This window comes from Diachasmimorpha longicaudata, chromosome 6, assembly GCF_034640455.1.
Source record: "Diachasmimorpha longicaudata isolate KC_UGA_2023 chromosome 6, iyDiaLong2, whole genome shotgun sequence".
Taxonomy (NCBI): domain Eukaryota; kingdom Metazoa; phylum Arthropoda; class Insecta; order Hymenoptera; family Braconidae; genus Diachasmimorpha; species Diachasmimorpha longicaudata.
Genome location: NC_087230.1, coordinates 9,190,383 through 9,217,918, shown reverse-complemented (window position 1 = coordinate 9,217,918; position 27,536 = coordinate 9,190,383). Strand labels below are relative to the sequence as shown.

At 41.3% G+C, this 27,536-nt stretch overlaps 10 protein-coding genes across 25 annotated transcripts; 6 read left to right on the top strand and 4 right to left on the bottom strand.

The window, feature by feature from the left end:
• Positions 1 to 13: 13 nt before the first annotated feature.
• On the bottom strand, positions 14 to 1,400 carry LOC135163317 (PE-PGRS family protein PE_PGRS3-like). The gene is made up of 2 exons (XM_064122661.1): positions 1,251 to 1,400; positions 14 to 1,188 (listed from the first exon to the last, which is right to left on the bottom strand). Exons 1-2 carry the CDS (start codon positions 1,303 to 1,305, stop codon positions 152 to 154), a joined length of 1,092 nt encoding a protein of 363 aa, XP_063978731.1. The 5' UTR covers positions 1,306 to 1,400; the 3' UTR covers positions 14 to 151.
• Positions 1,401 to 2,131: 731 nt separating this feature from the next.
• LOC135163302 (elastin-like) lies at positions 2,132 to 5,078 on the top strand. Its single transcript, XM_064122625.1, has 2 exons — positions 2,132 to 2,289; positions 2,449 to 5,078. Exons 1-2 carry the CDS (start codon positions 2,235 to 2,237, stop codon positions 4,767 to 4,769), a joined length of 2,376 nt encoding a protein of 791 aa, XP_063978695.1. The 5' UTR covers positions 2,132 to 2,234; the 3' UTR covers positions 4,770 to 5,078.
• Positions 5,079 to 5,978: 900 nt separating this feature from the next.
• LOC135163326 (uncharacterized) lies at positions 5,979 to 6,962 on the top strand. Of its 2 annotated transcripts, XM_064122683.1 has the most exons (3): positions 5,979 to 6,139; positions 6,304 to 6,525; positions 6,622 to 6,962. In XM_064122683.1, the coding sequence occupies exons 1-3, from the start codon at positions 6,094 to 6,096 to the stop codon at positions 6,789 to 6,791; spliced, it is 438 nt and encodes a 145-aa protein (XP_063978753.1). In that variant the 5' UTR covers positions 5,979 to 6,093; the 3' UTR covers positions 6,792 to 6,962. The 2 variants fall into 2 exon arrangements, with proteins under 2 accessions (XP_063978753.1, XP_063978752.1); XM_064122682.1 differs by having other exon boundaries at positions 5,980 to 6,139; positions 6,304 to 6,962.
• Positions 6,963 to 7,116: 154 nt separating this feature from the next.
• LOC135163327 (uncharacterized) lies at positions 7,117 to 9,508 on the top strand. The gene is made up of 3 exons (XM_064122684.1): positions 7,117 to 7,423; positions 7,573 to 8,712; positions 9,167 to 9,508. Exons 1-2 carry the CDS (start codon positions 7,378 to 7,380, stop codon positions 8,004 to 8,006), a joined length of 480 nt encoding a protein of 159 aa, XP_063978754.1. The 5' UTR covers positions 7,117 to 7,377; the 3' UTR covers positions 8,007 to 8,712; positions 9,167 to 9,508.
• A 262-nt stretch (positions 9,509 to 9,770) lies between these two features.
• On the top strand, positions 9,771 to 12,019 carry LOC135163315 (odorant receptor 46a-like). 2 transcript variants are annotated; one of them, XM_064122659.1, is made up of 5 exons: positions 9,773 to 10,328; positions 10,436 to 10,810; positions 11,030 to 11,234; positions 11,444 to 11,599; positions 11,665 to 12,019. In XM_064122659.1, exons 1-5 carry the CDS (start codon positions 9,937 to 9,939, stop codon positions 11,716 to 11,718), a joined length of 1,182 nt encoding a protein of 393 aa, XP_063978729.1. In that variant the 5' UTR covers positions 9,773 to 9,936; the 3' UTR covers positions 11,719 to 12,019. The 2 variants fall into 2 exon arrangements, with proteins under 2 accessions (XP_063978730.1, XP_063978729.1); XM_064122660.1 differs by lacking the exon at positions 11,665 to 12,019 and having other exon boundaries at positions 9,771 to 10,328; positions 11,444 to 11,608.
• A 141-nt stretch (positions 12,020 to 12,160) lies between these two features.
• On the top strand, positions 12,161 to 15,059 carry LOC135163320 (upstream stimulatory factor 2). 8 transcript variants are annotated; one of them, XM_064122669.1, is made up of 6 exons: positions 12,161 to 12,379; positions 12,457 to 12,572; positions 12,638 to 12,711; positions 13,339 to 13,688; positions 13,828 to 13,998; positions 14,222 to 15,059. In XM_064122669.1, exons 2-6 carry the CDS (start codon positions 12,544 to 12,546, stop codon positions 14,420 to 14,422), a joined length of 825 nt encoding a protein of 274 aa, XP_063978739.1. In that variant the 5' UTR covers positions 12,161 to 12,379; positions 12,457 to 12,543; the 3' UTR covers positions 14,423 to 15,059. The 8 variants fall into 8 exon arrangements, with proteins under 8 accessions (XP_063978739.1, XP_063978744.1, XP_063978742.1 ...); XM_064122674.1 differs by having other exon boundaries at positions 12,447 to 12,572; positions 13,411 to 13,688; XM_064122672.1 differs by having other exon boundaries at positions 12,447 to 12,572; positions 13,393 to 13,688.
• LOC135163310 (V-type proton ATPase catalytic subunit A) lies at positions 15,049 to 19,617 on the bottom strand. Of its 2 annotated transcripts, none has more exons than XM_064122648.1 (4): positions 19,532 to 19,617; positions 18,449 to 18,547; positions 17,851 to 18,329; positions 15,049 to 17,722 (listed from the first exon to the last, which is right to left on the bottom strand). In XM_064122648.1, exons 2-4 carry the CDS (start codon positions 18,528 to 18,530, stop codon positions 16,433 to 16,435), a joined length of 1,851 nt encoding a protein of 616 aa, XP_063978718.1. In that variant the 5' UTR covers positions 18,531 to 18,547; positions 19,532 to 19,617; the 3' UTR covers positions 15,049 to 16,432. The 2 variants fall into 2 exon arrangements, with proteins under 2 accessions (XP_063978718.1, XP_063978719.1); XM_064122649.1 differs by having other exon boundaries at positions 19,415 to 19,550.
• Positions 19,618 to 19,765: 148 nt separating this feature from the next.
• LOC135163313 (WD repeat-containing protein WRAP73-like) lies at positions 19,766 to 24,626 on the top strand. Its single transcript, XM_064122657.1, has 7 exons — positions 19,766 to 19,915; positions 20,005 to 20,187; positions 20,286 to 20,465; positions 23,413 to 23,694; positions 23,774 to 23,948; positions 24,031 to 24,240; positions 24,318 to 24,626. Exons 1-7 carry the CDS (start codon positions 19,775 to 19,777, stop codon positions 24,518 to 24,520), a joined length of 1,374 nt encoding a protein of 457 aa, XP_063978727.1. The 5' UTR covers positions 19,766 to 19,774; the 3' UTR covers positions 24,521 to 24,626.
• LOC135163303 (elongator complex protein 2) lies at positions 20,467 to 23,270 on the bottom strand. The gene is made up of 2 exons (XM_064122627.1): positions 21,372 to 23,270; positions 20,467 to 21,279 (listed from the first exon to the last, which is right to left on the bottom strand). The coding sequence occupies exons 1-2, from the start codon at positions 22,955 to 22,957 to the stop codon at positions 20,493 to 20,495; spliced, it is 2,373 nt and encodes a 790-aa protein (XP_063978697.1). The 5' UTR covers positions 22,958 to 23,270; the 3' UTR covers positions 20,467 to 20,492.
• LOC135163308 (zinc finger protein 37 homolog) lies at positions 24,508 to 27,420 on the bottom strand. Of its 6 annotated transcripts, none has more exons than XM_064122642.1 (5): positions 27,187 to 27,420; positions 27,030 to 27,109; positions 26,803 to 26,879; positions 26,590 to 26,733; positions 24,508 to 26,477 (listed from the first exon to the last, which is right to left on the bottom strand). In XM_064122642.1, exons 2-5 carry the CDS (start codon positions 27,091 to 27,093, stop codon positions 24,885 to 24,887), a joined length of 1,878 nt encoding a protein of 625 aa, XP_063978712.1. In that variant the 5' UTR covers positions 27,094 to 27,109; positions 27,187 to 27,420; the 3' UTR covers positions 24,508 to 24,884. The 6 variants fall into 6 exon arrangements, with proteins under 6 accessions (XP_063978712.1, XP_063978714.1, XP_063978713.1 ...); XM_064122644.1 differs by having other exon boundaries at positions 26,611 to 26,733; XM_064122643.1 differs by having other exon boundaries at positions 27,058 to 27,109.
• Positions 27,421 to 27,536: the final 116 nt, after the last annotated feature.

Below are 27,536 nucleotides of genomic sequence, written 5' to 3'. Positions count from 1 at the left end.
ATAACACACGCTATCAAATGCACAGTTTTTTATTTACCAAAATATTTACTTGTCAATATAAAAGGGTTTCGTAATTCAAGAAGACGGGAGACAAGAGGGATAGCCCCCATTGGTTCCTTAAGATTTGAAAATATTAATTGTAGTTGTAACTTTACCCTAAAATGCCACCTAAAAGCCCACCCGATCCTCCTCCTCCTCCTCCTAGAAGGCCACCAAGAAGTCCACCCAGAAGACCACCGTGCCCACCGAGCAGGCCACCTAACAGATTATTCAGAAGATTTCCAACAAGACCAAGCAACCCACCACCGTCTTTGGAGCAGTTATTCAAAAGAGACGCGGAGACGTCAACGGATGCCAGAGCATCCTTTCCGCCTTGAACACCACGTCCGCAATCCCACGAGCCCCTGACACCACAGCGACCCGTACCACCAAGAAGTTGATTCAACGCGTCCACAAGAATATTAATCTGAATCAAACTGTTGTCTCTCGCTGAAGTGCGTGTAGGAGGGTAGGTAACTCGATCCAGAAGAGACAGTATTGCATTGGCATTGAGAACGCTACCTTCACCGACACCCTGGCCTGCCCGCTTGGTCTCCAGATCCAGGAGTTTGTTGAATTCACCCACATGACAGTATCTTCTTCCACCAGATCTCCTGGAGCTTCTGTAGGAATTGAGGGCATTCAGGAGAACATCAATGCCTATAAGAGGTTTGGTAGTGGTTGCGCCAGGGGATGAGCCACCAGTACGTCCAGCTATCACGTTCAATAAATTGACGAGAGCGGTGACACTCAGCAAACTTCCACCGCCCCTAGTGCTTCCACCACCACCTCCAACACTACCACCACCCTCAGCAGATCTCAAGAGGGTGTTTAAAAGTTGAATGAGAATTTTTATGGCTATCAAACTATCTGTGTTTGTTCCTGAAGATGATGGTGGGTGGACACACGCTCGATTACAAATGCCAGTTAACGTCCCGGTACTGACGGTACCGGTTTGACCGCCACTCCGTAGTTGATTGAGAAGTTGCACCAAAAGATTGATGTTAACTAAACTAGGACTTGCAGCACCACCACCTCCTCCTACGGTACCTCCTGCACCACCTGAACTACCGATGTTATTCAAGATATCAACCAATGCTTTCACATCTACGGCGGCTGGATCCGTTGCACTTACATGTGCAATGGGGCCTGTAAGAGCAGTTGCACATCAGAATTGAAGCAATTGATTTGAATAAAAATCGATCACTCACCGATTGCGCAAAAAGTTGTGAGGCCCAGGAGTGCGAGTACTCCCACCCGAACCATTTTTCCAAACTTAATTGTAGCGAACACAATAAAATTATTCACGAGAATGAATTCTGTGGGAACCTCGAGTGCATTTTATACCAATCTGCAATGGGTAAAGACTAATTCCTATCCTCCGAAGTGTTGATTTGTTTCTTAAATTAAATCATAAATAATGCGTTGATTCTTCGTCTGAGAATGACGAATAATCCGTCTAGAATTTTTGGGATATGTTTATTTTTCCTTAAAAGCATGACAAATTACGTTATCTACTGTCATCTGCATGATGCATCAGCTGCAGTATGTTAGTGAATTCGGAAGATTTTTCCTTGTTGCCGAATTTTTATCTATATGAGACCAATCTTGCCTAACTCGGTTAAGACCACGATATTTGATCAGATTATACGTCGCAATTGAAAAAATCATGTGTTAAATGTTCGGACTTGTTTTCATTGTAAAATATGTTATACTAATTTGAGCGATTACGTGCCCTTGGAAAGGGTAGCATCAGAAATACTCGCACTAGTCCCTCCCATGGATCATTGCCCTTATAATCGATATAAACAGTCGATCCTCATCATCCAATTGAATTGCAATCTTATTGGGCTCTCCAATTATTCAAAAAAATTAATTTCTTCAATAAATTGATGCCTTAAAAGCCGACCAGCGAAAAAGCAATAGCTTTTGTTTTTAATTTCATGTACCAGCACATCGTGTATCCTGAAACCGTACATATTTATTCAATCGACCGGCGATCGATTGTTTTTACCCGTGAGGAGTTGAACACACCAATTATTATTTCTAGAAATAAAGGGGGATCTTAGCAGACAATGGAATCGCTATGTTCGAAGCTACGTGTTGATCTAGTGGAATACTATAAGAAGCGACCAGATCATTGAACGGTCAGTCCAGACGACTCTTTCACACCCTCAACAATCGGGTCTGGCGCAATGACGCAAATACCAATTCTAACGCTGTTTGGCTTATCAGCGTTCTACATAATTGGTGAGTGCATTTGAGTACTGATTTTTGATTTATTACCTCTGAGTTAAATATCATGATTACAAAAAATTCCTAATGCCTAAAAAAATCTTGCAACAATATAACAAATACGTAACCAATATTCTGCAAATGTTGAGGACTTTTTAATTATTTTGATTACAGGTTCAACGAGTGGACTAGGCATTCCAAATGCACTCGGTGGAGTCAGTGGACTACTCGGTGGAGATAACACCGGCGGAGAACCGAGCGGGTTGCTCAGTGGGCCTAAACCAGGAGGAGTAGTAGGAGGACTACTGGGCAAACATAAACTTGGAGGAGTACTGGGTGCCTTACCTGGAAAAGATAAGCTAGCTGGAACCGTTGGTGGAGTACTCGGCAAAGACAAGCTTGGGGGCGTAATAGGCGCCATACCTGGAAAAGATAAATTAGGTGGAGTAGTAGGAGGATTGCTGAGTAAACATAAGCTCGTGGGAACAGTTGGTAAAGTACTTGGTAAAGACAAGCTGACTGGCGCAGTGGGTCAAGTACTCGGGAAACATAAGTTGGGTGGAATAGTGCGAGGATTGCCTGATAAAAAAATTGAAGAAGAATGCAAAACACAGGGTGGAGGCAAACCGGGTGGATTAGTCCCCGGATTAGGTGGCAAAGATAAGATTATTGGAACGCTAGGTGGATTGGTTAACAAAGATAAGTTAGGTGGGGTAGTAGGTGGGTTGCTGGATAAAGATAAATTAACTGGAGCAGTAGGTGGATTACTTGACAAAGATAAACTGCAGGGAACTGTGGGTGGATTAGTTGATAAAGATAAACTTACTGGAACAATAGGAGGATTGGTTGATAAAGATAAGCTGACGGGAACAGTAGGTGGATTAGTTGATAAAGATAAACTTACTGGAACAGTAGGGGGATTAATTGATAAAGATAAGCTGACTGGAACAGTAGGTGGATTAGTTGATAAAGATAAGTTGACTGGAACAGTAGGTGGATTACTTGATAAAGATAAACTTACTGGAGCAATAGGAGGATTCGTTGATAAAGATAAACTGACTGGAACAGTAGGTGGATTACTTGATAAAGATAAACTTACTGGAGCAATAGGAGGATTAGTTGATAAAGATAAACTTACTGGAACAATAGGAGGATTAGTTGATAAAGATAAGGTAACTGGAACAGTAGGTGGATTAGTCGGTAAAGATAAGTTGGGTGGATTGCTTGGTCAAAAACCCGGGGGTTCAGAAGACTGCGATTCACCTGGACATAAACCCGGCGGATTAATTGGTAAAGATAAACCCAGGATACCAATCGGTGGCGACAAGTTAGGGGGACTAGTAGGCGGACTGATAGATAAAAGTAAGCTTACTGGAACAATCGGTGGATTACTGGACAAAGGAAAAGGTGGCGAACAAGAGGAGGATTGTGATCAGGAAGATTCGCGAGGCCCCAAAAAACCAGACGACGATGGGCCCGTAAAAAAGCCCAGCAGAGAGCAGGACTCAGAAGAAGAGACCGAAGGTTCTGGCGGGGAAGACAAGAAGGGCGGCGAGTCCGGTCAAGACGGAGAAGACTGCTCACCTGGTGAGGAAACCTCCGAAGGGAAAAAACCTCAAAAAGGAGGTTCAGACGAGGACTCCGGTAGCGGACAGCCGGGACCGGGTAAATCAAAAGGCAGCGGAAGTTTAATCGACATCGATATTCTGTTGAAGCTCTTGAGCAAACTAAAGGGGAGAAGCGCGGGGGGTACAGGTGGTTCACTGATAAACTTGAATACTCTTCTCAGCCTTCTCAGCAAAATCAGTGATTCGGGTCGTCAGTCCACTTCGGGCCTTGGAAAGTTGATCAGTACCCCTGTTCTCTCTAAAATCCTGAGACAATCAAGCTGCGGTCCTAGCTCTAGCAAGGACAGTAATGCGTTGATGAATGTCAACATCCTCATCAACATATTGAGCCGACTATTTGGCTCTAGTCTCGGCGGCTCCGGTCATCCCGGTATTGGCCCACCCAAGTTAATCAATGCTACTGCCCTTGTCAGTTTATTGAACAGCATAATTAGCCCCAGACCGAGCAGTTCAGGAGGCAAAGGGCTCATAGACATCGGTACTCTGCTGAACCTCCTCCGTAAGCACAAAGGTACGGGCATTCCTGGGGGTGCCGGAGGTCCACTCAATCTGGGCGTCTTAATCAATCTCCTGAACAAGGCCAAAGGCACTGGCGGTGGTCTTATTGACACCAAAACTCTGTCTGACACCCTTCGGAAATCCTGCCCTAGTGATGGCTCCGGTTCTCGTGATGGCGGTGGAGTCGTTAAGCGCAATATCGTTACAGATATTTTGGGTAAATTATTGGGGTCCAAAGGTGGTCCTAAAGGCCCAGGAGGGTTAATATCCGCAAATTTACTAGGAAATCTTCTCAAGAAATCCAAATCTTCATCTGGGTTGGGGGGTTTACTGGGCGGTATCGGCCCTTCACGCCGACTTATAGGATAAATAAACTAGATTTAATTGAACATAATTTTTGTATGAATCCGTTCACGCTGTACTGATTAATCACACAGAGACATTTGCTTACCATTTCTACGTTAAATGAACTAGAATCATTAAGTATTTGAAGAGTCATGGAAATAGCGAGTAGAAAGCATCCGCTGCTTCGATCTCCATCATTTATGTATTCTCATTATTATAAGAGAGCAATAAAAATGAAAAATATGTACAAAGAAATTCATGTACTTGTCTGATAACACCTCATGAACTTAAGGAAACAGTATAAAAAATAAACAATTGTTACAATCCTAATAATTCAATTGCAATTTTTTTTCACCTAACATTGAACGCACACGTGATCAATATCTAGTAGATGATTGACGTCAATATGATTGACAATTGTAAAATCACTGAGTGCTGGGGAACAACATATATTGCATGAGTGTGAGTTGCAATAACACCGATTGACGATAACGAACACTTGAGTTAATAGAATCCCCCAACTGTAGACATAAGAATTCCCAATGAGAACGTTTCTCATCGTGATATAGTATTTACTAATTAAAGAATATATGGTGAGTCAGTAATTTTCATCCTGCAATTTAATAGATAAGGGCAACAATTGTTAGACTATGGAATGAACCAAAAAACAGTGACTATTTTAATGATCTTGGCGATGATTTCGATCTTCATTCGACTTCTGACAATCGCAAGATAATTCAATACGGATCGCGTGAATTGATCGGTTATTTTATTGAATATTTATGTGTGTGTAGCAATATGTGCAATATTTTTCAAGCGCTCTTTCTCTCTGGAATACACGTAGACTGATGCAATTTTGTATGGAATAAAATTTTACGTAAAATAACAATATTCGTTCATTCTTAAAAGACTGTGTTCACAGTTGTAATGAATGTATTTATTGACTTTATTTGCGTTAATGTTCGCGTATATTAGTCAGCCATAAAATAGAGGTTTCTATTTGGGAACAGGGGAACTATTTTATTCTATCGTTATAGTACTCTTTCTTGCGAATATAGTAATTGTTTCTATTTTTGCATATCGAAGTATCTATTCCGTCTGCATAAACAGCCACCAACCGACGTTATTCAACGACAAATTGTGAAAACACTAGGAGCATATTTATGTCTATTTGGATTTTAAAAAATAAAAACATTTTTATCTGGGGAGGAGTTGTTATTATTGGGAGATTGGTAAGCGAAGAACTATTGTCGTTTCCACTTCCTGGTGTATATAATGCTGTTCATCGAGGAGGGCATCACATTCTGAGATTCTTCTCCCTAAGAAGATTGTTACGAACGGCTGCAACATGCGGAACTACCTACTGGTGCTATCCACAATCATTTGCCTCGCTGGTGAGTGAAATTCTGTTTTCTTGATAGATTTACATTGAATAAGTGACCGGATGATAAAAAAAATCACTGAAAACTGATTATTAATGATGGAAGTGGATAGAATTGAATGTAGTCAGACAAAAGGGCAGCTTTCGATTTTTTAATATTTTTCCTTGACTTGACAGCGGCACAAGACCCCTTGACTCGTCTCCTTAGCTCAGTTATTGGTGGTGGTGGCGGTGGGGGTGGTTTCGGTGGTGGTGGCGGAGGTATTCTACCAGGAAGTGGAATCATCGGAGGTGGAGGCCCTCGAGGAATTGGTGGAATCGCCGCAGGTGGTGTACCACTGAGCACGATTATCGGTGCCGGACCCGGTGCCCAACCAGGTACTCAACCTGGTACTCAACCTGGTACTCAACCTGGTACTGAACCCGGTACTCAACCCGGTACCCAACCTGGTACCCAACCTGGTACTCAACCTGGTACCCAACCCGGTACTCAACCTGGTACTGAACCCGGTACTCAACCTGGTACTCAACCTGGTACCCAGCCTGGTACCCAACCCGGTACCCAACCTGGTACCCAACCCGGTACTCAACCCGGTACTCAGCCTGGTACCCAACCCGGTACTCAACCTGGTACTCAACCCGGTGGTGAACCCGCTGCGGAATGAGGTGAAAGTGCCCAACCGTAGAGATGATAAAACTGTTGAATTTTCCCAGTTTTCCATCATATAACAACAATCATATACTAGTGCGGTTTTTGCACCTAACAATTGATTACCAAAATTATGGATTTTACCGTTTTCAATAAACATCAAGGTTTATGACCTTTTGTAAAAGACCCTCTTGCATAAGCTAATAATTTTATTATTTTCCGCCAGTATAATCCTCTTTCTTGCTACATGTCCATCCCAGAGCGCTCTTGAATGTAACAGAAATTAGCAATTTCTGGAAAATTTATTGCAGAGACATTACAGAAAATTTTCATACGTTGAGACCCCTCGGCGTGGGCTTCTCCCTCGTAAATAGAATTTTGAAAATGCGATCGGACTTTCCGCATTCAGTAACATTCAAAAATATTACACAGGCTTTTTTTATCTTGGGAAGACTTGTGAATAAATAAGATTAATGAGGGAAAAGACACAAATTTTGGATGTTATTATTTCCGTTCCAAGTGATATATAATGTTGGAATCGACACGTGAACACCAGTCAGAGATTTCCTCCCCGAGAAGACGTGCACGTACGCGAATCAAATATGGAAAAATACATAGTATTGTTATTCACAATTCTCTGCCTTTCCGGTGAGTAAATATGTACCATTTCAACTACAACAATTATTATAACAATTATTATGCTGTCTCAGTATTTCCCCCGGCGGGAAATTCAAAATAGCGCGCGCCATTTCACGTGGATGACTATATTTGTCTAACAGTGACTCTCTAATTAACAGCGGCACAACAAGTGGCACAAAAACCTGTACCCGCTGACGCTGGTGGTACAGCCAATGGAAATGGTGGGGCAGGAGGAGTCGGTGGACTTTTACCAGGAGTAGGTTCACTCCTCGAGCATAACGTCCTTCCAGGAGTAGGTGGACTGCTTAATGGCAATCTCCTACCAGGTATAGGCGGATTACTTAATGGTAATGTGCTGCCAGGAGTCGGTGGACTTCTAGCAGGTGGTGGCCAGCAAAACGGTGGTGGTCGTCCAGGACTTGGTGGACTTCTTGGTGGTGGCCAGCAAAACGGTGGCGGTCTTTTAGGACTTGGTGGACTTCTCGGTGGTGGCCAACAAGGCGGCGGTCTCTTAGGGCTCGGTGGTGGCCAACAAGGCGGCGGTCTCTTAGGACTCGGTGGCTCGCAAAAACCACAGAAGGGAAATAAGTGAAGTACCAAAGAACTACGTAAATCACTATCGCAATCCAGCGTACAGAAAATAATTTTACTGATGCACCAGTTACAAAACAATAGACTTCACATTACTTTTATGGATTTTTTGCAATCTAATCTACTGATAAATATTAAGAATTTAAAATTAAACATCTGGAGAGAATAATGCTACCTCCAGGACCGTTATCGCAATATTTTAATTAATTAGTGTAGGATGATATCGATTGTCATGAAACGGGAAAGTATGATATTTTGTATGTTTTGTATGTATTAAATATAAAACCGTATGTATGCGTTGATTGTTCAGAATTTTCTAAATAAATTTTCATAAACCCAAGAGCGCGTCATAAATTACTCGACAGATTATATCGGTCCATTATCCTCCACGTGTTCATGCTTTTTATACTACCATTTCCACCAGTCGCAATGGTATAAATCCAAAATAATTTCCAAAGTGCGGTATTCATTATCGGACAGTAGTACCACATTGTTATTCATGCCGTTATTCCTGTGCCAATCAAAATAATGACTTATTAGTGACGTTGGTCGTAATTCAAGCAGACTATTTTTTTAATACACAACAATTCAGATAAAAACCGCATGTGCGAAACTGAAATAAACAGTTGTTCATCGCAAGGTGACCACGAAAAATTTATCCGAGATGAATACTCATTTAATAATTACCCTTTTGTGCTTTGCATTCGGTGAGTGATGAACTATTGCTTCGCTGCAGGAAATCATTTCGTCAACATTATTATTTAATTAAAATTACTGCGACATGTTGCACTATGAATTCCTGCAGAGAGGCAAACATGAATTTACATGGCAAAATATATAATACGATCGCAATAAAATAATATTTGCTGTCTTCGTGAGTAAATGAAGGACGAAAAAATAAATCACAACAGCTTCAGGCAGTTTATGTTCAACATTAAGATTGAAAACAAACGGAGAGTTGAACATGAAAATGTGTCGATAAAAATTAACAGCTCAAAATTGGAGAATCAACGGTTTCAGATAATTTCTTGATGTCATTAAGTGACTTGAAGAGATCAAGTGCTGAAGCTCGGGCTTCGGGCTTTCATTGGAGCTTGACCACGCGTTAGTGCTGGCAATTACCTGATGATATATATTCCTAATGAAGTACATATTTCCCAGCATTATGTGTCAGCGGAAATCCAGTTGAAGAGGAGCAAGTGGCTACTGCTGCAGCCGCTGCAGCTCGTCCTGCGGCCGCTGCCGCCAGTAGTGCAGCAGGTGTTGTTGAGAAGGATTTGGATACTGTGGTAACTCAGGTCGAGAAGGCTGGGGACTCACTGCTGCATGCAGGAGGGGATCTCCTCAAGAACAACCCCCTGAGAGGTATTTTTGGGAACCTATTCCACTCTGCCGCAGCCGCGTCGAGTCAAAGTTAAAGTATTTGTAGGCGGAGGAGTTTGACTCCGGATGTTGTAACAATTTTATGTACAAATTAATAAATTGACTTTTGAATTCGGATAATTCCCTCAACTGATTTTTCCACTTCAACAAATTCCTGTCAAGAAACTTCCACGAACTCTCACAGCCTTCGCCACCAACTAGTCCTGCACCCCCTGGTGTTCTCCAGATCAATATAAGGAAGTGAATTTTCCAGGTGTCTATAATAACTCCCCTAACGAGGAAAATTTCCCAAGAAGAGATAAACTAAAACAATTGTCGCGAAGAGACAAAACGTCGCCATAAATGTGTTAATAATTAAACTCCTCGAGGTACCATCATTCAAACTTTTGTGGAGGGACTGATGCGACAGTTCCACCTGTTCCAGTAGGAGCGTCACTTCCCCAGTTTATCTCTTATTCGGTGGAATAAATAATTATCGTCTAAATACGACAGTCGGTGGAAGAAAATAGGGAGTTGACAATTAGCCAGAGGGGAAATATTCCGAGGGAATGGTTGTGCTGACGCAGGAGAAGGATGGGGTGAAGGGGTTTTTGCCTGGCAGTTGGTGGGTCTTCGTCGCCACAGGCCTCTGGAGACCGCGCAGCTGGCAATCACCCTTTCTTGTGTATCTCTACAAGGGGTTCTCCATATTCACCATTTTCCTGGTGTACACATTCACCACAACCTCGATTCTCGGAATCATAGCAAATCACGGAGGCATCGCCGCGGTGATGAGTGACTTTTTGCTGCTCTCCTTCATCGCGTGCTGCGGCAAATCGATTAATATGATTGTCTGCCGGGATACGATTATCGATGTCATTGATACCCTGCAGAGGGATCCGTGTATGCCGAGGGACGCCGTGGAAGAGGATATACAGTACAAGAGGGAACATTTTGTTTGGTAAGTTGAAAATTCCCCCCAAAATTATAGTTCAATTGAGTCAAGTTATTTATAAAATAAATCGTCCGGGTCCATCTCCAAGAGTTGAATCAATTATTTTCTTTAAGGATCAATACCCTCATCTATGGAATTTTGACAGAAGTAACCGCGATGATGGTGAGTGTTGGCTCATTACTACAACATCCCGAAGAGGGTGAATTACCCTTCAACACTTGGCTGCCCTATTACCACGACTCAGGCTTTGGCTATCGGTTCGCTTACGGCCAGCAGATCATCAGCATATGGTTTTCGGCTTCGATGGCTGTCGCCTACGACACTGCCGTGCCCGGGATGATGATGGAGATCTGCGCCAAGTTAGACGTTCTTAAATATCGGTTTCTGAATTTTAGAACTCTGCTGGAGACGTCTGAGAATGTCAGCGCATTCGTTAACGAACGGAGATTAGTGACTGAGTGTGTTCGATGCCATCTCATCATCCTCAGGTTTATTCCTATAGTCTAGACCTACGATGCGTGCTTTTTTGCAACTTTAGAAATGAGATATCTCGTAGCAAAAAAATATTTAATAGCACCCATTTTTCTCCTGAAATCGCTTCCAGAAGTTATTAAAAATTTTATTTAAAGCACTTTGTCTAGTTCAGAAGTTCATCAGGATACTGTCTCGTTGATAAACGATATAAATGAGGAAAACTGCGTTTTCAGACTCGCTGAAACAATAAACGACGTGTTCAATGCCGTTGTCTTTTTGCAATACTCGCTCAGTACGTTGCTGATATGCGTCAGTATTTACAATCTGGCTAATACGAATATAATGTCATCAGAAGGATCTGGCATTATACTTTACCTCGGTTGCATGCTGATGGAGATATTTATTTTGTGTGCAGCTGGGAATGAGCTGACACTTGTGGTAATTATGATGTTAATTTTTATCGATACGTAAATGAGGCACAGATCAGAGGCCAGTGAGCAGAGAGACGATGTGGAGTCGTCTTCGGGGTCGCTCATTGAAGCTAAAAAATTTTCAACACATCAATTTAATATTACTTTATTCAAATAAGGAATCATTTTTTGCCAGAGCAGTTCGCATTGTCATTCCCCTTATTTTTTTCTTTTCAGAGTGAGAGTATAGCTGATGCAATTTATGAAATGGACTGGACAGAGCTGAATGGATCCACTATCCAAAGTTTGATATTGATAATGACCCGGACGACTCATCCGATTGTCTTCAAATGCGGCTCCATCGTGGACATGTCACTTGAATCGTTCAAAAGCGTGAGTTAAGGATTCAGTTTAAAGACTGCCAGCGTGAAGTGATTCGATATCTTATTATTTTACAGCTCGTTAAATTATCGTACTCAACGTTCAATCTGCTTCAGCAGACATCAGCGTAAATGTGGAGTTGATACGGATCGTGTTAATTTGTCTGTTAGCAAATGTTAGCGATTTTAAAGATTATAGTTATTGAATATCCTGCAGAATTTATTTTGTTGTAGTTTAATCGACCGCACTGATTGGATTTTTTTTCGTAGAAATCCAATCAAATTGTGTCACGAGTCTCGAGTTTTTTTTTCATTTATTTTGTTAAGCGGATGCCCGATTGAATATAAATATATATGAATCCGTAATAAAATAGCCTGGGAATATTCTTGAGTCTAGCATACAGTCGATGGAATAAATTGCTGACAAAAAATATTCCTCTATTTTTTAATAAAAAAATTAATTGTTCACTGCAAAGGGAAGAACGGCACTGTGTTTTGGAACGGTTTAAATTGAGAAAAAAATAGTGGGAACGAACCTAACGCCATCTGGTAACACCTCTCCAAAAGCAAACCGAGAGAAGGACAGAATTATTGCGCCGACAGAGACATGAAATGTCAGCGAGAAACCAAGTAGCAGTGAATGCGCGCGCTGCCATAAATCGCCATCTTGTGCACCACATGACCTCGTTGCTGTGTCCCGTGACCAGCTCACGTGAATTTTGACAAATTCAAACGTTTTTTGATATCAAAAAATGGATATTTTGGAGCAACACCTTGACCAACAGGATGTCAGGTATGCAGCATTTATTTTAACCCCAATTCTTCCAGATAAATTATCAGCAATTACGTATTAACAATAGTCACCTCAAGGTCACCATGCTATTGCCTACAGTGCGCATTTAATTCCAAACAGACTGAAGTTTTCCTTGTTTTTATAATGAGATTACGACGGCATTGATGACAATCAATAACACAAACGTTTGTTGGTAATCACATTATTGCAGTGACAAATTATTTATTGGTTATGGGATGTTTCATTAATGTTTCATAGCGGTGGAGTAGTAACAAAGGCTGAGGATAGCGCGGGTATAGTCATCGAGGAAGCTGAAATTGTTGACTGCGATGGTAAGATTGGACACCTTCATTTTTTCTCCCCAGTGCAATCCCACGATTAGTCTACACATTCAATTTACTCTTCTCGCTGCATGAACTTGCTTAATTACGTTCGGCAATCGTATGGCTTTCGTTTGTTTTGAATTGTGTGGTGATGGAACAGAGAACGAAAGAGCCGGGAAATTCGTTACTACTCATTAAAAAGATATTCCGAGAAATCGTAATCTTAACGAAACATAAAAAAATGTTTTGCTGACAATTTTATATGCCATAACAAGTTATTCAATGTAATATTCACTGGATGTTCGAATCGTTCAAAGACGAATCTATTAACCTCCCAAGTGTGCGACTGTAAAGCACAATTTCTAGATTGTTATCCTTTGTTTACGATTGTTAGCTAGTATTTTTATTGGCTCAAACTAGCCTCGTCAGAGGCCTTGTTTATTTTGTTCTCAGTCTAGAATGACCTAGAATACTCTCCTGGCAATTTCTGTAAACCTTTCCTCTCGATACATCTCTTCAAACTTTACACCCACATTCGTATTGAAAAATATTAAGATTTGTAAGTAAAAATATTTTCTAAAGAATGAATTCCCCCATTAATGCTTGTTCCCGAAATCATTGGATTGTTTCACTCAGGAGTTGAAAAAAAGATTCATAATGTCAGTGACATATGTTTCATCGCTGATGAAGCATTGGATCCCCTTGCAGGTGATACTGTAGACACTGAAGATGGAATACGTTATCAGGAGGCACTGGCTTATCGAGTTGTGCAGGTCAATGGCAATTCCGTTGCCAACGAAATCGAGCTGCCAGTTGCTCAGCAAGGAAATGGAGCTGTACAAGTGTTAACATCGCCGATTAATGGACAGTTTTACGTGATCGGGAATGCCAATGACGTTTTTTCAACAGCACAAGGTACGAGATCACTTACCCCGAGGAATATGCAAATTGACACCCCGAGAACTGCTACACCAGGCTTGAAGAAGGTATTAAATAATTAAATACATATTTGCTCCTATATTTAATTACTCTCTGTTCAATGCGCTAGCCTCTCAGATTGGAAAATACAGCGATGATTGTTTTTTTTTAATTCAGCCGTTTAAATTTGGTTTTTGATTTTTCTAGAGAGATGATCGAAGAAGAGCAACTCACAACGAGGTTGAACGTCGTCGTCGAGATAAAATCAATAATTGGATAGCTAAATTGGGAAAAATTATTCCAGAATGTAACACGCATACCAATGGAAATGGTAATGGAAATAGCAGTGGAGAGGGAAAGGTGAATTATGAAACCCAGGTATTAAATATTTCTTTGAATGTAAGATTCTCATCTTCTACACGAAATCAAGTGTTTTAGATAGAATGATATGAACCATTCAAAGCAGTAATTGAAAAAGGAGTGTCTAGAATTTGTCTGTTGACTCACATGATAAAATTATTTAATTTAAAGACAGTCCTCCACGGATTTCGCTTAAATTTCACATTCTTACTCATGCAAAGTTAATTTTGTGTTCATGCAGAGCAAAGGAGGAATCCTAGCGAAAGCCTGTGAGTACATAACCGAACTCCGGAACGCCAATCAAGGATTATCCCAATGTCTAAAGGAGAACGAGAAGCTTCGTCAGGAAGTGACCGCCCTAAAACAAGTATTGACCCAACTAAAACGTGAAAATGCACAACTGAGATCTGGTGGGTTGACAAACACTCAGTTGGACCCTTAATCCGTCTCTCAATACTCTCAAGCCACTGTAAATACCGTCAACCATTTAGAGACACTATCTCTACTAGGAAAAGAAAAAAGGAAGAATGGCAACCAAAATGTGAGAAAAATTTTTTCGACTCGAATTTTTTTTGATTGGTTCAAAAGATCCACGTGGACACGGCATCCTGTCCCTTCGATCAGACACTAGAGTACATCGGTTTAGGCAAAAGGCTGTGAATGACGAATGCCAATTGATTGTAGCTCCCTCGAAGTGGACGGGTTTTTTTTGCTTCTTAAAGAAATTATTTTCGTTTTGCTTCATCATCTCAAAGATCGAAAGAAATCAGTTTAAAAATTCTAATCGGAGAATTTATAGTTCTGTTTAAATGGTTAGTCCTCTGGTTGCGTGCGCCAGTTGGTAAATAAAGTTGAAAAAACCATCGATCGATTAATTGTGAATGAACATTGTAATATATCGTTAATGTATATACCGGGGTTATTGTTATATTATTATTAAAACAAAATTTAAAAAGTAAGAGAATCTACGGTTGATTTTTCTTCGCCTAATTTCTTGCATTAGAATTAAATAATGAGAATTGTTGATGCAAATTAATTTTGTAAAATAAAAAACCAAAGCCACTGGAATTTTGTGCACAGTTTGCGGTTTATTTTCTTTATTTTTACATATCGTACAATGGAAATGATAGTGGAGCTGTTTCGAAACAGTGGACAACCGAGGAATTTCATCTTTAACACTCAGCAAACCATTGTCAAGCCTACCACACATGCACAACCGTCTCAAAACTTTTGTCAGAATTTTATTACCTCCATTTCTGCATTTTTTAACGTATCAACGTTAACATAATTTTACTTTAAATCTATTCAACGCTTATATGTACTCTTTCATTAAACTTCTATCACGTTAACATATAATATGGTACAGTAACTAATACTTGATGATTTTCAATTAATTGATATTCCTCATTCTCCGTGGAAAAGCTGCCGTTCACATCAGTACTAGACTAGTGCTGTTTCATCTCATTTTATTCCATTCACTTGACACATTGAAGGCAAAGTGTGTATTTTTTTTATTCATTTATTATTGTTAATAGACATTTTCGGAATAAAATTACTTTCAATTGAAAACAGAACGACAGTTAAACTTTCCCAAAGATATTTTTCATCAATATTGTACATGAAATAGAATTCCAATTTTTCAATTTATTTTTCTTTACTCTAAAACGTGCAAAAAAGCACTTAGGGGAATTATTTCTTCATTGGACCGATCCAAATGAACTGCCCCATTTTTGGGGTTAAAACTGAGGTTTTTAAAAAAATCAAAAATCACGGCTGAACAAGAAATAGTTTACAATGATTGGAAACACATTTTCGTTACTTTATTCATTTTTTTTTATTTTTAAATTCCGCAGGGGCTCAGGGGCGCTCCACCTTTATTGTCTCGATCAAAAAACGTTGAGTTGGCACTCGAGATAAAATGAATCGCAATTTTTTTATACACAATTTTCAGATTGCTAGTTCTATTAGGAACGGCATAGAATAATTAATCAAATCTGACGTTAATTTACCAGAATAATTTTCTTCGCATAAAAATGGAATTTAGAGGAACCAATAGTCGTAGATATAGCACTCTTTAAGAAAAGACTGCTCCACATTGTTTCTAATGGTTCTCATGGAAATAAGATAATATTTAGTAAGAGAAGGAAATCGACTCATTAAAACTTACTTCACTACTGAATCAATCAGTAATTGTGAATATTTACATGGCCGGGAAAAAATCTGAGAGTTAGGCCAATAAATTCTCGGATTATGTAATAAAGCAACTGAAATATTTTCAAAGATGAAAAATGCACCGGAAGAGGAGTATACATAACTTGATTTATGCCATTCGATGATTAATACCTCGTTAATTTTTGCCTGGCGTTTGGAACACCCCTAAGCACCTGGCATCCTCGAGCAATCGATCAAATAAGGGGCTCTGTGCGGAGAATAATTTTTATCATTAATTTGCTTAGTCCTCCAGATTCCTGAATGCCTGCTGAATATCTTCGTGGAGCTGGTCGAAGTCGGATCTTATTTTTTGTTCACCATCTTTCACTGGATCCTTGAATTTCATAGAACTGAGTTGATACAAGATATTTCCCATACTGTCACGAATGACATTCCAGGTGATTTTGTTGTCAGACTGTGCTGTAGATTCAACTGCATGTCTTGCCATATCGTAGAAGGCAATCATATTCCTCAACATGCCCACAGTTTTGTAGAATGGACAGAAACGATCGTAGGGTGAGTAACTGTTCTGCTGCAAGAAGTCGTCCTTCAAGAGCTTAGCAACCTCGAGTGTAATCTTATCGGTTTCCGCGAGCGAGGCCTTACCAACCAATTGCACAATTTCGGAGAGGTCCTCCTCTTCCTGAAGAATCTCCTTAACTTTGGTACGCAGTGGTACGAATTCCTGGAAGTTCTTGTCGTAGAAATCATCCAGGGCACGTAAGTATTTACTGTAGGAGATCAACCAGTTGATGGACGGGAAGTGCTTTCGTTGGGCGAGTTTCTTGTCCAAACCCCAGAACACCTGAACAATACCCAGTGTGGCGCTTGTAACAGGATCAGAGAAGTCACCACCAGGAGGCGATACAGCACCCACAATGCTGACAGATCCTTCACGATCTGGATTACCAAGACACTTGACTCTTCCTGCACGTTCATAGAAACTGGCCAGCCTGGCACCAAGATAAGCGGGATATCCGGAGTCCGCAGGCATTTCAGCGAGACGTCCAGAAATTTCACGAAGAGCCTCAGCCCAACGTGAAGTGGAATCAGCCATCATGGAGACATTGTAACCCATGTCCCTGAAGTACTCCGACAGCGTGATACCAGTGTAGATGGAAGCTTCACGAGCAGCCACAGGCATGTTGGAAGTATTGGCAACAAGAGCAGTACGCTTCATGATAGACTCGGTAACTCCTTCAATCTCTACCGTCAACTCTGGGAAATCACGAAGTACCTCAGACATCTCGTTACCACGCTCACCACAACCGACGTAGATGATCACATCTGAGTTGGAGTATTTGGAGAGGGCCTGGGAAATGACAGTCTTTCCACAACCAAAGGCGCCGGGGATTGCAGTGGTTCCACCTTGTACGCAAGGGAAGAGAGAGTCCAGGACACGCTGACCAGTGAGAAGTGGGTGATTTGCAGGCAGTTTCTCCGTAACAGGTCGGGGCTGACGAACAGGCCATACTTGGAGCATAGTATATTTGTTGCGTTCACCGTCGAACTCGGTTTCCAGGATTACATCCTGGGAATGAAAAAAAAAATTATTGATTAATTGGTTCCCATGTGGATTGGATGGAATTTTTGATAAAGAGAGTCAAAGAACGACACCAGCACTACTTCAATTTAATTACCCGTCAACTTAATACTCACATCGACTGTGTAATTGCCAGCAGGTGCAATATAAGTAACAGTTCCTTTACTCTTGGGCGGCAAGATCATTTTGTGTTTAACAAGAGTGTTCTCGTGGACGATACCATAGAGATCGCCCCCAGTAATGTGACTTCCATTTTTAATATTCAGTGGATTAAACTCCCAAGCAATGGTACGAGACAGGGCAGGTGTATTAACTCCCTTAGGAATGTAAATCGAGCTGGTGAGCTCGTTGATGTCCTTGAGGGGACGCTGAATACCGTCGAAAATGCTTCCCAGAATACCTGGACCGAGCTCAACAGACAGGGGCTTTCCCGTTCGGAGGACAGGATCACCGACTGTGACGCCACTGGTTTCCTCGTACACCTGAATCGTCGCCATGTCTCCCTCAAGACGAATGATCTCACCCACTAGCTCATAGTATCCCACACGAACCAACTCGTACATAGCAGATCCAGACATCCTCTCTGCCGTAACGACTGTGAATCGATTAATTCAAGGTATTATTAAGGCTGTGCCCATGTCCCATGAAAACCCTGATGTTTGACCAGTCTAATAAACAATGTCACTAGGTTATGCAAGAAATTAACCAACTCACCAGGTCCGGATACAGCGTAGACATATCCGAACTTTCCTTCTCGGTCCTCATGGGCGAGCTTTGCCAAATCACGAGCCGCCATTTTGCTGATTTATTCACCTGATAGACACAAGATAAAATAATTATTACGGTAACTCAATTCTAATGCGAAGATTATCGTAATTGAAACCTAATACGTTCTTAAGATAACTCCAAGCTATTTGGTCAAAAAAATTATCATTGCAAATTTGTTTGATACGAGATAAAAAATTGCACATCTGAACATTTTTTTAATTTAAAAATTAAAACACTAGGATTCAAGAATTTAAGTTTTTCATATGAAAGACGTAATCAATGGTCCATTAGCCGTTCTACTCCAAAAAAATCCGAAGGGAAAATCCTCGATCTATTATCCGTACTATTAATACAATAATCCTTGCAATAGATAGTTTTTGCTATTGACATTAATTTCAAAAATAAATCCGCAGAAAAAATCGAGCTTTCAAAAATCATGTGACCCCTCCCCCTCCAGTCGTCCAACAATTGAAGCAAATAAATCCGCAATAATTGACAACAATCTTATTCCAAAACTGTCAGAATAGAATCGATCGGCTCCAACTCTTCCACCAATAATAAATAAATTTCCACTCTACACATCGGTCATCCGTCATACTCCATGATAATCGGTCTCGCGGAATTCACGTGAGTTCGAAAAGAAGGCGTAGCCCTCTACCTACAGTGTACCCCTGATGGTTGGGTGCAAAGTGGTCACAAAAATCGCCAATGAATTGAAAAAATGGAAAAACCCTGACGTGCCCCATCAACCTCGGATAATTACCCCCATGAACCCCAGACCACGTCATCGATTGAATAGTAATTAAATCTTCCAAGATAATTCTCCCCCGAGTGAAACGATGGCGCAGAGGCGATCGATACTACCTCGCATAAGTTCATTCACAGTTAATTCGATTGTAATAAAATATTCACTTGTTTTGTACTGTTATTGTCGACCACTGACAAACGTTGACACTTGTCTGTAACTGTTGACAATGATTGGACAGTAGTGATGGAGTAAAAATAGGTACAAACGATGAGAAAACTTACTGAAGACGTCCAACTTGGACTGAGTCGAGGATACCACCCAGAGTCAGGCCTGCCCAGCTATCACAAGACTGGTCAGCTGACTAAACGTGGCGGTTCTCAATGAACTGGAGTGGGGGGTGAGATTGAATGGGCGCATACGCATGAACTATTGTTGTCAGATTTATTTTCGAGTTGGAGGAGGGAATCAGGCAGGTTGTTGTGACTCGAAGGATTTTTTGGAGTAGATCAAGTTTACTGAAGAATATGTTTCGAATTAATCGAGATCTCTGCGCTTTCTCGACCTCTGGAAAGTATTTTGTCACTGCACAGCAACAGGAAATGGTTGTGAGGGATTGCAGGACGCTGGAGGATGTTCAAACATTCGTTTTTCCGGAAGTTATAGAGGTAAGGATGAAGGAAATCGGTTTAAAAAAATCGGAGGAATTAGAAGAATGTCGTAAAGGACGGAACAGTTCCATAATTTTATTTTTCAGTATTTGGAGTGGTCTCCTGGAGGCCAATTAATCCTCTGTGCTAATCTCAAGAGAGCAATCATTCAAGTTTACTCGATTAGAAACCCAAAATGGAAATGCAAATTGACGCAAGGAAGCTCAGGGATGGAAAAAGTTTTCTGGGGTCCGAACGATCGATCAGTATTGATCATTTCAGACTTAAACGTAAACCTCTTCCTCGTGTCTATACTAAACGAATTCACTCGTGAGATGGTACAATTTCCGTTCTAATGTATTTTTATATTGTCCAATCAATCCTCCAGGTGCATATATCAGTCTTGACACTGGATGACCACAATCTAACAAATATTTGGAGTTTAAAATCTTCAGCACCTCAGAACATCATCCTCAACGCCCCTCACAAACAGTTATCAGTGATAGTATCGAAGGAAGGGAGAGACTGGGTAGAGATATATGAAACAACAACTTGGAAACTAACAAGAGTGAGTTTACCGAAATCTCTTTATTACTTAAATATCCTCTCCCAAGATTTTTGAGAGCTCTATATCGTAAATCTTGACAGCTCGATCACAGCTGCAGCTCGCCAACTGCACCAGTCCCTCAGTACAGTTTGGTCTAAACGATAGTCGTTTAACGGTTTTATGATGGGCAGTCGAAGTGTCCAGCTCCAAACAATCCACAAAGGTTCCTTCATTTTTATCGAAATTGATTCTCTTCACTTGAATGCTTCCCTCCTCAACACCAATCGCCAAAACATAATTGTCTTTCAAAATCACTCTGTGGAAGGCGAGGGCAGTGACAGACTTGCCCTGGAGATCCAAGCTCCCCACAGGTTCAGGCTTGTCTCCTTTCACAAGACTGTCGACACTCCAGAATCCAATTTTCCCTTCTCTGGATCCAGTGGCAAAATATTTCGAGTCTGGAGTCCAACAGCAACACCAGATGATCCTGGTATGCAGGGCATTGACAGCAGGACTTAGTAGAATCGCCTCATAATTAATTTGATCGTCGGTCGCATCCTGGAGAGCTCTGTAAAGAGCCCATCTCCTGTCTCTCGATACAGAAACCAAAAATTCATCGTTCGGGGAAAATTCCATCTGAGTCACGGTCAACCTATGGACAGCCAGTTTCTGCACTTGTCCCCAGGTCTTAGTACTCCAGAGGATGATGCTAGAGTGCTCGGCATTGGTTGCTCTACAAGAAGTCGCGAGTATCCTTCCATCTCGTCTCGCAGTCATCGCGAATATTTCGTAACCATGACCGTACAGTTTTTCTAACTCCGGCCAGAGCGTGTACCTATTAATCCCAAAATAGTTCAGTCATCCAAAATAATTAATTATCAATTATTCTCCATCCAGAAAATACCAACAATTGTCAACTCAACCTACCTAACAATTTCCTCCTCCGTCGGTGGTCTTTCCACCTTCAGATCCTCGTCCTCCACCTCGTCATGAATTCCCTCTCCATCAATAGCCTTATTCGTCAACCCCAAGGCAGGAACTGCAGCTCGATCTCCAGCATTCCTTGGATTCCTCCACTCCAGTCCCTCCAGACACTTCTTGAAGTACAGAGGGGCCTCAAAAATCCTCACAACCTTCTCATCTGCTCCCGAAGCGAACAAATGAGGTGACAAAATCGACAGACAATTGATGTCATAACCGTGGATCTGAGGTCTAGCAATTTCGTGCCAAATTTCAGAACCCCCTGTTTTCCTCCAGGGAACGTGAACCCTCGTCGTCTGATCCAAGCTTGTGGTAATGAGATATCGTCCATACGGATCCCAGTGGAGATCACTGACATCAGAAAAGTGTCCACTGGGGGCAGTCCTTGGAATCCACCTCTTTAGTTCCTCGTTAAACCTCCACATGTGGAACGTTCCCTGATATCCATGAGCCAGAACACTCGATCCGTCCTTATTGAACTTGCCTCCGTAGAATCCCAATGTATTACCCCCAACTTTTCCCAATCGAACAGTCTCCATCCAAACTCCAGCAGCATTTGGCTCCCAGATGATCAGAGTTTTATCCAAAGCACTCGAGAGCAATTTATTCGGCCTCTTCCACTCCCCATCAGTCAGAACAGGTGGATGCCAGTGGAGCCCATAAACCCAATGGTCGTGACCACTTAAAATAGACTCCAGAGTCACCTCAAACAGCTGATTGTCCACTGCAAATTCATTTACTCGATCTTCCGGGGGTTTTTCGTGAGAACATGTCGATATTTTCCACAAACGAATCGTTCCATCTTGAGACCCGGTCGCCAACAGAGACGCATTCGGGGAGACCTGCATGATGTCGAGGCATTGGATCCAGTCTGAATGCCCGGTTAGTCGTTTCGCCAACTGGAAATTCGGTTTGAGAGGTGCAGAATCGAGTGGAGACCTGCTCCACGTGAACAGGTGAATTGTAGCGTCGTCCGTGACAATCACTAGGGCTGGTGTGTTCTGAGAATCAGGGAGGTGGATTATCCTCGCTTCTATGGCGATGTCTTCCTTTAGATCGAGTGTTTGTTTATCTGAGATTGTTCCCGAAGACGTTCTCAACCAGATCGCGAAGATTTCTTTGAAGGAAGAGGCACAGATCAACAGGGGGCGATTATCTCCTGTCTCCTCGCTCCGATCTTCTTGGTTGCTCTTGAGGTAGACGGCGTGGACTGTTGTCAAGTCACCCCCCAGGGTTATTGTTATATTTGGGGCGAACGTTTCCGAGGTTTTGCTCCAGACGATGACAGAACCGTCTAGGGAACCCGACAGAATCTCGCTTTCTGGAGTGTCTACGTCTGTTTTGATCCATTGGGCTATTTTTACCTGTGAAGAATGTTTGTGCAGGGTTTGGACGACTTTGCCGGTCGTCTCCCAGGCCGGGTCGTAGATCGCGATGGAATTAGAGTGTCCATAGCATACGAGACCGTTCGTGCCCCAGTCTACAGCGCGGGGTTGACAGTTGCAAGCACATGATATGTAACTTGTTGACATCTTCCGATTTTTTAATAATTTCCAATTGTCGTCACATTCGCTTTGTTTTTATCAATGTTTCCTTGGATTATTATTGTTTACGACACAGGGTAACCTCTCTAAACTGGCGTGGCTCTGACCAGAGATTATAGGGGAGACTGCTGATGCTTATGGAGCCGCTTTGACCGCAAGATTTCGTAGCGGTGGCGCAAGAACTAGCATGGTAAACGTCCCTGTCGGTAAGGCATCACCACGGAGAACGTGGGTGCTCACCGGGCTGAAGAGCTTTTTGCTCTAGGAGGTGCAGGAGCCGCGAAAAATGCGAAAAACGTAGGAACCGACTTTAGAAGATTTACGCGAAACGTACATGTTATGACATCAGAGTACTGTCACTTCTGGGCGGCAAATTTAAATGTTAGCAATGAAATCTAAATTTTTTTTCATAAATTAAGGTGTAAAAATTTATATTATTTCAGAAATTGATGTGTGATAAATTATTCGGAATTGATGGAGTGTCCTGGTCCCCTAACGGAGAGCTACTGGCCATTTGGTCTTCCACTATTGAAAAATCGAAACTATTAGTTTATTCGATTGTGACGGATTCGCATATTGGAGCGTTCAGCGATGGGGACAGACATAAGAATGGATTATCGAATGGCATTAGGAAAATCGCTGGAGAAAAGAGCATCAAGGGGATTGATAAAGTGGTGTGGAGCCCCGGCGGACAATTACTCGCTATCGCTGGTTATAATGAGACGGTACCATTACAAAATAATTATACCCTTCGTAGTGAACAGAAATGAACTGAAATTTGTTAATTTATCATACAATTTATAGATTGTCATTATCAACCATGTCACCTGGACCGTAATTTTATCATTATACTGTGATCCTGTCATAAGAGAGAGTAATTATCTTGGGAAAGTATTCAAAGAAATTGGTGTGAAAAGGAGAGACTGGACGACTGATATGAATTCGATTTCAATTCTGGATAGACACATCCGACACAAAAGTATGTATATCAAAAAGTAATGAACAGACAATTTTATACAAAGAAATTTGTAAAATTGGCGATTTTATTTGTCACTTTGCAGTGCAGGAAATCAATGAAAGACCTATAAATATTCAAATCGATACCATACCAATAAACTGGGACGTGTCAATCGCTACCATTGACATTATGGAGTTCAGCCCTTGTGGAAGGTTTCTAGCAGTGAGACATCAGCTATATCCAACCACGGCATGGATCTGGGACCTTGTGGACGACTGTGTTGATTATCTTTTATTAAAGAACTCCATCACTGGTAAAAGAGAAATTTCAGTCACTCAGGAGACTTGTACATTGACTGCACAATGTCAAGGTGAATTTTTAACGTTTTAGGAATTTCTTGGGAACCAAATAAAACTCGTCTGTTGGTCACCGCGGAGTCCTCTTTCATTTTTGAATGGAGACCTAGAACAACAGCCGGTTTTTTCGAGTCCCCCAAAGCCATGAAAGTATTGAACTCCAAGTGGAATCCAGAAGGGGAAGTTCTGGCTCTCCAGGGGTACAACAAAGCTTCGGTTATTCGTATCACTGACTGATATTTATTGGAGTCTTCACACAGAACCTACGAATTTATCTGTACAATAATTTATTATATTTTTTACGCAAAAAATCTTGATTGCATAATAAAATTTATTAATTATTTATCTCTCCTATTTTCAGTAGAATTAAAAGATCGGTAAAATTTCCAGATACAAAATTACCTTAATGAAATATCCATTGATCGCAGTTATCAGATTTCTGTATGAAACTGAATACATTCAATTGTTCAAAGACAGTCCAAGAAGATTTATGAAAAATCAATCTTCAACTGAAGCTAAATTATCGAATTAGTTCCATCAACCCTTGCACTGAATGTCACCTCTCGCGTGAAAAACTTTAACGTCTATAAATTTCAAATATTCATCCATTGCCCTGTTCCATGGCTGCGAACTCATCTCCCTCACTCTTAACCTTCGTCCTTTGTTTCGCTCCCGCCAACCCTAGAATATGTTTCCTCAGGACTCCTTCACCTTCGAAATTCTCACCCTTCGTGTACTCCTCCTCGACGTCCACTTCATGCACTTGCATATGACTCACCAGCGTGCTCTTCATCTTGAATCGTTTCTTACAAATAAAACAGACGTACGGTCTCTCCCCAGCATGTCCAATCATATGTTTCCTCAGGCCCAATTTATCCTTGAATCTCTTCTCACAAATTCGACATGCATGTCTCTTGTCCCCAGTGTGCATTACTAAGTGAGTGTTAAGCCTAGTCTTCTCCCTGAACGCCATATCACAGAAGTCACAAGCGAAGGGTTTTTCACCCGTGTGGACTAGCAAGTGTCGATTGAGATCTGACTTTCTGGTGAATATTTTCTCACAGATCTTGCAGTCGTACTGTCCCCCAGTGTGAGATAACATGTGACTGGTTAGGTCCGACTTTCTTGCCAAGAATTTATGGCAGATGTGACACTCGAAGGGTTTCTCACCTGTATGGACTACCATGTGGGAGTTTAACTTAGTTTTCTCCCTGAATGTCATGAGACACTCTTTACATTCATAAGGGCGTTCTCCAGTGTGGACCATCGTGTGCCTGATCAATTCTGAATTTCTCTTATAAGTCTTCTCGCAGATTCTGCAGGCAAAGGGCCTCTCCTCGCTGTGAGTCAGTATGTGATTCTTCAGAGGTGTCCTCTGAGCAAAGGATCGGGGACAGAGGGCACAACGGAATGGTTTCAACTTTAGAACTGTCTGCGATTTATTTTTGATATTTTTTTTATCCTCTCTGAAGTCCAGCTTCTTGCTTCTTCCTGGTGCTTCTTCTTCGCAATTTTCTTCACAGAGTTTACAAGGACTGCTCAATAGAGTAGAGGGTTTGTCGTTGTCTTCTTGGAGGTGCTGATCATGCTGACAGGCACAATGGTTGGTTAGCGACTGGGTCAAGTGCGCCTGTAGGTGATTTCGGAGACAATTTTTGAGGGAAAACTCTTTGTTGCAGATTCCACATTCCAAGGGAGAACTTGAAGCGATCGTTGCGGTGGAAATTTTCGTCTCCAAGTGCTTCAGCATGTGGGAATCGAGAGTGTGATCGTTTGGAAACATCTCCTGGCAGATTTGACAGATGAAAGAGGAGGAGTGGGATCGGAGGTGGGCTATCATTGACTCGTTGTTCAGGAACCATTTGTTACAGAGGGAGCATTGAATCTTACAGAATTTTGAGGTGTGAGAAATGCTGGGGTAGCCCTCGTGGGTCAGGGCCTCCTCTATGTTCGTCGCCGGAACCGTTATTCGGAATTTTTTCGACAGTTTACTGCGTGTCTCGATTTTCTTCAGTGTCTCTGGTTCCTCTTGCTCACCTCTTGCCCTTTTATCCTGCTCATCTTCTTGGTTTGTATTTTCTTTCGATTTCGGGGCGATTTCGTGATTCATGTGGAGTTTAAAGGAGGAACTCGTGCTGGCGATCTGGGAGACCCACGAGTGGTGGGAGTTCGGACCCTCTAAATCTAGTTTCACCTGAAAAAAAATTTTTTTTCAGAGAAGCGGAAAGTGATGGCGAGCAAAAGTCACTGAGCGAAGTCGAGGAGTTGGAGAAGTAGAAAGCATTCATACTCTAGTTTATCATCACCATTTCATTAGGAAAATCAACCTCGTGGGTCTCCAGGGGCAGGAACACCTTCTCGAAAGTTGAGGCGCAGATGTCCTCAATATAAGTAGTGGGTAGAAGGCGGTCTGGCTCTTCTTTCAACACTCCGCTAACGAAGTTTTCTTCCTGTTGGTGCCAATTGTCATTGTTTTACGATCATATTAATAAGTGCATTTTGCACCATTTTTAACTCACCATTGTTCTATGCGTTGTCATGGTGTTGTCATTAGACTTTGTATTTATCATTAAAAAAATTTCCAACGATCCATTTCCTATAAAATTAAATAAATCATCGTCCGAAGTAAGTTTCTAATATTCATTTGCTGATTCAAATATTGAATTTTTTTAGTAAAATAAATGAAATTAAAAAAAAATGAATTTCCAAAGCCTCATTTATCAACAACATTGAATTTCTGTTTAACCTCTACTGTAACTGTGAATTAAAAATACTCTCAACGATTTCCTGGGATTTTTCACATTGTCCATTTCTAAATTTTCGTTTCTAAAAAATGAAATTAAATTCCAATCATCTTTCCAATGCAAGAATGCTAGTTTCCATGATAAAAACTGATGTAATACCATAATCTACCGCGACAAAGTGTGATAACCTCGACCAGCGTCAACTTTAGTCTCAAACCCTGGCGCCTCACTCTCCTTAATGTCTCCTTTGAAACAATCGCACTTCAAAGGGTGATCACTCATTTAATAAAAAAGTGGAAAGTTCATAGCAATAAATAAATGTATTGTCGCCTAGTTTTACACCGCATACGACAATTATTCTTTTTTTTTATCAAGTGCAGAATGTAATTAGTTACCGACTGAGTCACGTACCTTTAAATTTTATTGCCGTCATGTTATTTTGAAAATTGAAGTAAAATACATCTCCTAAGAAAAAAAATACCCCCCGTCATTTATCGGGAAAGGGTAAG

What these genes read in the sequence shown, in the direction of transcription:
- LOC135163302 (XM_064122625.1), top strand. Translation starts at nt 2,235, where the DNA reads ATGACGCAAATACCAATTCTAACGCTGTTTGGCTTATCAGCGTTCTAC. An exon ending in ATCAGCGTTCTACATAATTG is followed by an intron (nt 2,290 to 2,448) that starts GTGAGTGCATTT and finishes TTTTGATTACAG; the next exon opens with GTTCAACGAGTGGACTAGGC.
- LOC135163317 (XM_064122661.1), bottom strand. Translation starts at nt 1,305, where the DNA reads ATGGTTCGGGTGGGAGTACTCGCACTCCTGGGCCTCACAACTTTTTGC. An exon ending in CACAACTTTTTGCGCAATCG is followed by an intron (nt 1,189 to 1,250) that starts GTGAGTGATCGA and finishes CTGCTCTTACAG; the next exon opens with GCCCCATTGCACATGTAAGT.
- LOC135163303 (XM_064122627.1), bottom strand. Translation starts at nt 22,957, where the DNA reads ATGTCAACAAGTTACATATCATGTGCTTGCAACTGTCAACCCCGCGCT. An exon ending in ACGGAGGAGGAAATTGTTAG is followed by an intron (nt 21,280 to 21,371) that starts GTAGGTTGAGTT and finishes TGGGATTAATAG; the next exon opens with GTACACGCTCTGGCCGGAGT.
- LOC135163315 (XM_064122659.1), top strand. Translation starts at nt 9,937, where the DNA reads ATGGTTGTGCTGACGCAGGAGAAGGATGGGGTGAAGGGGTTTTTGCCT. An exon ending in TGCCATCTCATCATCCTCAG is followed by an intron (nt 10,811 to 11,029) that starts GTTTATTCCTAT and finishes CTGCGTTTTCAG; the next exon opens with ACTCGCTGAAACAATAAACG. An exon ending in CACTTGAATCGTTCAAAAGC is followed by an intron (nt 11,600 to 11,664) that starts GTGAGTTAAGGA and finishes ATTATTTTACAG; the next exon opens with CTCGTTAAATTATCGTACTC.
- LOC135163326 (XM_064122682.1), top strand. Translation starts at nt 6,094, where the DNA reads ATGCGGAACTACCTACTGGTGCTATCCACAATCATTTGCCTCGCTG. An exon ending in CACAATCATTTGCCTCGCTG is followed by an intron (nt 6,140 to 6,303) that starts GTGAGTGAAATT and finishes TTGACTTGACAG; the next exon opens with CGGCACAAGACCCCTTGACT.
- LOC135163308 (XM_064122642.1), bottom strand. Translation starts at nt 27,093, where the DNA reads ATGGACAATGTGAAAAATCCCAGGAAATCGTTGAGAGTATTTTTAATT. An exon ending in TGACAACGCATAGAACAATG is followed by an intron (nt 26,734 to 26,802) that starts GTGAGTTAAAAA and finishes TGGCACCAACAG; the next exon opens with GAAGAAAACTTCGTTAGCGG. An exon ending in TTGATTTTCCTAATGAAATG is followed by an intron (nt 26,478 to 26,589) that starts GTGATGATAAAC and finishes ATTTTTTTTCAG; the next exon opens with GTGAAACTAGATTTAGAGGG.
- LOC135163327 (XM_064122684.1), top strand. Translation starts at nt 7,378, where the DNA reads ATGGAAAAATACATAGTATTGTTATTCACAATTCTCTGCCTTTCCG. An exon ending in CACAATTCTCTGCCTTTCCG is followed by an intron (nt 7,424 to 7,572) that starts GTGAGTAAATAT and finishes TCTAATTAACAG; the next exon opens with CGGCACAACAAGTGGCACAA.
- LOC135163320 (XM_064122667.1), top strand. Translation starts at nt 12,339, where the DNA reads ATGGATATTTTGGAGCAACACCTTGACCAACAGGATGTCAG. An exon ending in TGAAATTGTTGACTGCGATG is followed by an intron (nt 12,712 to 13,338) that starts GTAAGATTGGAC and finishes TGTTTCACTCAG; the next exon opens with GAGTTGAAAAAAAGATTCAT. An exon ending in CTACACCAGGCTTGAAGAAG is followed by an intron (nt 13,689 to 13,827) that starts GTATTAAATAAT and finishes TGATTTTTCTAG; the next exon opens with AGAGATGATCGAAGAAGAGC.
- LOC135163313 (XM_064122657.1), top strand. Translation starts at nt 19,775, where the DNA reads ATGTTTCGAATTAATCGAGATCTCTGCGCTTTCTCGACCTCTGGAAAG. An exon ending in TTTTTCCGGAAGTTATAGAG is followed by an intron (nt 19,916 to 20,004) that starts GTAAGGATGAAG and finishes TTTATTTTTCAG; the next exon opens with TATTTGGAGTGGTCTCCTGG. An exon ending in ATTAAAGAACTCCATCACTG is followed by an intron (nt 24,241 to 24,317) that starts GTAAAAGAGAAA and finishes TTAACGTTTTAG; the next exon opens with GAATTTCTTGGGAACCAAAT.
- LOC135163310 (XM_064122648.1), bottom strand. Translation starts at nt 18,530, where the DNA reads ATGGCGGCTCGTGATTTGGCAAAGCTCGCCCATGAGGACCGAGAAGGA. An exon ending in CTACGCTGTATCCGGACCTG is followed by an intron (nt 18,330 to 18,448) that starts GTGAGTTGGTTA and finishes ATCGATTCACAG; the next exon opens with TCGTTACGGCAGAGAGGATG. An exon ending in CTGGCAATTACACAGTCGAT is followed by an intron (nt 17,723 to 17,850) that starts GTGAGTATTAAG and finishes TTTCATTCCCAG; the next exon opens with GATGTAATCCTGGAAACCGA.